Below are 4,665 nucleotides of genomic sequence, written 5' to 3'. Positions count from 1 at the left end.
CCATAAATTCAAACCTCTTAAAATGTTTAAATATCATTTATGTCTGTATACATGATATGCAAATTGTTCTTTTTTATTGAATTTTTTGACATTATACTTGATAAATATGCATCTAAACAAAATGATTTTTCAATATATAAATAGCATTTTTGCCTGTTAATGTTTCTGCTTGTAACAATCTTATTTCTTATTTCTTTTCTTTTTTTCTCTATTGTACAAGTGGGCACTTTATAGCAATCTTTATACTCATTTCAGAGTCAACATTTTATAATATATCAAATTTTTCTTAATCATATATGCAACATACTTAATAGAACTTTATTTTTGTTTCTGATATTTTTACTAATATCTATCTATCTATCTATTTATTTATCTATCTCCATTTAATGAAAAGCTTCAAGTTTCATTCAAATCTTTTCTCCACTGCCATCTCATAGCTCTTACTTAGGTCTTTTATAAATTAGTGGCACTGAAAACATCTCATTGTTTTGAGGTTTCTTATTACTTAGTGTAAGTTCTTTTGAAGTATGTGATGCTGGAGATCTAGCCTTTCTTATTTTTCTTAAGTTCCACAAGAAATATTTTGCCTATTCTATTGTCCTTATTTCATGTCTTTGCTTCATTTTCCTCTTATCTATATTGATTGATAATGTTCCTCTTAGCTAGTTTTTATTGTTGTTGGCTTTATTTAGTTGAGACTTATATTTTGAGTTGGATAATTATATATCATAGGCACTCAGAGGTTTTTTAAACCTCAGGTTGTAAGACTCCCTCCAATAAAATTATTTTACCAACTATAATTTTATTTTTAGAAAAAAGTAGTAAATTAAATATTTGAATCACTGCAAATTCAAAATATCAAGCGAGGAAAGGAAGAACGCATTATTACTAAAAATTAAAAAAAAAACCATAAAACTACACTATAAAATTTAGTATGCCACTATAGTAAGTACATGTAACAGTGTAGAACTACCTATAAAATTAGTCAAATAGTAAATATCTGTAAATTAAAAAAAAAAAGCAAACGGCGCGGTGCAGGCATGGAAATGAGACACTTTAGGGTGCAAAGAGGAGCTGGTATTATGAAAAGCTCAGTGGAGCAGAATCGGATGAAAAGGACGGCAGGGAACAAAGGGTCTCCAAATCCAACCAACAGAAAAAAGTTAAAGCCTGGGTCATTCTCAGACCTTGCCTTATTAAGTCTTCATCGGGGCTGGGCAAAGTCCAGGCTTCTACATTGTTGGTGGTTTGGGGGGAATGTAACAAAGGCAGCAAAGTGAAAGGCTGTGACTAGCCTCAGGGCAGAGGATTCCCTTCTAATTAAAGTGCACGCAAAATTAACCCTTCAAGGGAAAAAAGTCAGATCTATAAGCGTCAAAGGAGAAATGCTTCGGCGGGGCCACTATTCGATCTTAAAAATTAATCGCCTATAAATAAAAGGCAGAATAAGCAGAAAAATAATTTTTAATGTTTATGAGTGAAATGTTTTATAAACGCCAAGGGCAGCAGATGGCAAAGCCAAAAATTGTAGCGTTTTCTTAATACAAAAAGAAAATAATAAAATGCAATGTATATAACTGAAACCCGGAGAGATTAAAACATCAACCTTGAGGGGCAACAATGTCGAAACGGGGTTTGGTGAGTTCAGATTGGCACTCAGAGAGCCGGCAGAAGCCGATCCCGCTATCTTAAGCAGATACCGGCACGAGAAAAACATGGCGAAAGCAACTTCCGGTGAAGCACAGGAAAATGGTGTTACAACCGGAAGTGTCCGTCTGCCTGTAAGCAGGTAGGAACTAAAGTTTTCAGGGGTCAGGGAGCAGGTGGGAAGACAAAAATTGTTGCACTTCTCTCCGAGAAGAAGCTGGTCGAGCCATCTCGAGCTCCGCAATTCAAGCAGAAAAAAGATATAATATTCGGGTTTTTGGACAGTGTTTGAGGCACGCTTTCAGATGGAAGAGTCTACAGCTCCCACTAAGGCCCGCGCGGCCGCCGGCGCCGAGGCAGGTGCTGAGGGGGGGGAGGGTGTGTCTGTTCCCCCCCATCCTCAGTTTGAGGCTTCTGGAGCTTCTGCGGTAGCCAGCTCAGCTCCTCTGCAACAGGTGTCGGGCCTGGCACCGTTCCTTGTGGCTCCGGTCCCTGCGAACCGGCGCGCGGCGAGTTTGAGACCCGCTCCCGCCGAAGGGGGCGGGGCCAGGTCTGGTCAGGAGCGCAACAGTGGCAGCTGGACGAAGCAAATCCTCTGCAGGTATTATCTGCATGGGCAGTGCAAAGAGGGCGATAACTGTCGCTACTCTCACGACCTTTCTGGGCGGCGGAGAGCTAGAGGGGGCCAAGATTCTCAGCCTCGGGCCTCTGCAGATAGAGGACCCAAGATGGCCACTCGTTGGGAGCCCCCGACTCAGGAAGTGGCGGAAGCCCCCCCTACTGCATCCTCAAGCTCCTTGCCTCTGATTGGCTCGGCTGCTGAAAGGGGCTTCTCTGAAGCTGAGATTGACAATGCAGGCATTGGCTTAGCTGCTGAAAGGGGCTTCTCTGAAGCTGAGATTGACAATGCAGGCCTTGCAGCAGGTGCTGCGGGAGGAGCAGGTGCAGAAGGCTGGGTGGGGGCAATTGAGTTTGTTCCCGGACAGCCTTACCGAGGTCGCATGGTTCCCCCGCATGGCCCCCAGGCTCCTATGCTGAGCCCGGCAATTGAGAGAGAGCATATGGCTATGGGCATGGGGATGCCGATGCCGCCAATGCCGATGCCGATGCCAATGCCGATGCCGATGCCGATGCCGATGCCGATGCCAATGCCAATGCCGCTGCCGCTTTGCCGCTATGCTGCCCGGGGAGAATGTCTCCGTGGGGACAGGTGTCCATATCCCCATGGAGAAATATGCGACATGTGCGGGCATCAGGCCTTGCACCCTTGGGATGCAGCTCAGCAGGAAGCTCATAGAAGGGCCTGCGTTGAAGCACACGAGAGAGATATGGAGCTCTCTTTTGCTGTGCAGCGCAGCATGGACAAGGTGTGTGGCATCTGCATGGAGGTTGTCTATGAGAAAGCTGATCCCAGCGACCGCCGCTTTGGCATCCTTTTCTGCTGCAACCACACCTTCTGTCTTAGGTGTATCCGCAGGTGGAGAAGTGCCTCCCAGTTTGAGAACAGGATCAGTAAGTCCTGCCCACAGTGCAGGGTCTCCTCTGGCTTTGTCATTCCTAGTGAGTTCTGGGTGGAGGAGGAAGAGGAGAAGGAGAAGCTTGTTCAGCAATATAAGGAGGGAATGAGCCAGAAAGCCTGCAGGTATTTTGCTGGAGGCCTTGGTCACTGCCCATTTGGAGAATTCTGTTTTTACAAGCACGAATACCCCGAGGGCTGGAGAGATCAGCCTCCGAGACCCGGTGGTGGTGGAGGATCTTCAAGCGCCTACTGGCATCAAGTTTTGGAGCCTGTGCAGTTGCGAGAGGGAAACGTGCTGTTTAAAAGCCGTAAGAAGGAGCATTCCGTGCTTCGCCTGGCCAATCAGTTGCTTAAGAAGTTGCTTTCCCTGAGAGGCAGTTCTTCCATCTCTGATGACCGGTGGCTCTTGCTTCAGTACCAGCTGGAAGAATATTTCAGTTCGAATCTGTAGTATCACGCTGTGGCATGTGGTCTGGTCTGCTAAAGCTCTGTTGTCTGCTGTTGCTTATTCCCCTTTATTGACTGACTAACCCTATCGCTTTCAAAGGCTGTTGAGGCAATCGTTAATGCAGTATTGCTGTTTTCTCCTCTATTTCCTATTCTTGCTAGGATTGTGCTGTTTCTCTTGTGATATAAAATAACAAGGAATCTTATAAGTATTGTTTGGTGGAATTAATATTTCTGTCAGCTGATGACTTGTGATGTCTTTTTCCAACAGGATTCAATCACTTCTAGTCTAGTGTTTACAGTTTCTCATTGTGAAGTCCCTTAAGAGTAAATGTGACAAGGTGACAAAAGTCTTTAATTGAATTATGAGCTTTTTGCTATATAGCCTTAAAAAGTGGACCCTTACAGGGCCTTGCAGCTGCTGTCTGTGTTTGTTTACATGTTTGTTTCTTCCCTTCTCTTTCAAGTGCACTTGTTAACTTGTGGTTACTTTGTGGTTCTGTTTTACTTGACCAAAATGAAGTGCATATGTTTACATGTTTTTATCCTGTTTGGCTTGATGTGAAATTATTTATATTTGGAAATATATATTTAAGGATAATATATATGCGTATATGTATACAAAGATGTATTTGAAAACACTGGAAACAAATATACATCATAATATATATGTTTGAAGTAATGAAATAAATGCAGAGCTGAAAGCTTAATGTTAAAGTCCAAGTGTATGGGCTGTATGTGAATTGTGTGGATAATTTTCTGCCCCTGCACTGATGTCAGTGGTTCGCATCTAATAAAAATGACTGCTATGTGTGTATCTGACTCTTCTTAATTAATTTACAAAACATGACTTGGAAAATTCCTACGGTACCATCAAAGCTTCTCTAGTGTTATAATGAAATGGTGCCTCACATGAAGTCACCATCTCATTTTTTTCTTCACAGTGACAATTCCTGAATTCAAGCATATAGTTGTTTGTTTTTAATATTTTACATATCTGGTTATTATATACTTTATAAGCAAAGAACTTTGACAAAATGTTTTCAAAATAA

General features: G+C 42.6%; 1 protein-coding gene across 1 annotated transcript; it reads left to right on the top strand.

Moving 5' to 3' along the window:
* The first annotated feature begins 1,863 nt into the window (after nt 1-1,863).
* Mkrn3 (makorin ring finger protein 3) lies at nt 1,864-4,415 on the top strand. Its single transcript, XM_052178468.1, has one exon. It carries the CDS (start codon nt 1,953-1,955, stop codon nt 3,615-3,617), a length of 1,665 nt encoding a protein of 554 aa, XP_052034428.1. The 5' UTR covers nt 1,864-1,952; the 3' UTR covers nt 3,618-4,415.
* Nucleotides 4,416-4,665: the final 250 nt, after the last annotated feature.

The sequence above is a fragment of the Apodemus sylvaticus genome, chromosome 1 (genome assembly GCF_947179515.1).
Source record: "Apodemus sylvaticus chromosome 1, mApoSyl1.1, whole genome shotgun sequence".
Taxonomy (NCBI): Eukaryota; Metazoa; Chordata; class Mammalia; order Rodentia; family Muridae; genus Apodemus; species Apodemus sylvaticus.
Note: the sequence above shows the minus strand (reverse complement) of the source record. Positions and strands in the feature narration are given on the sequence as shown.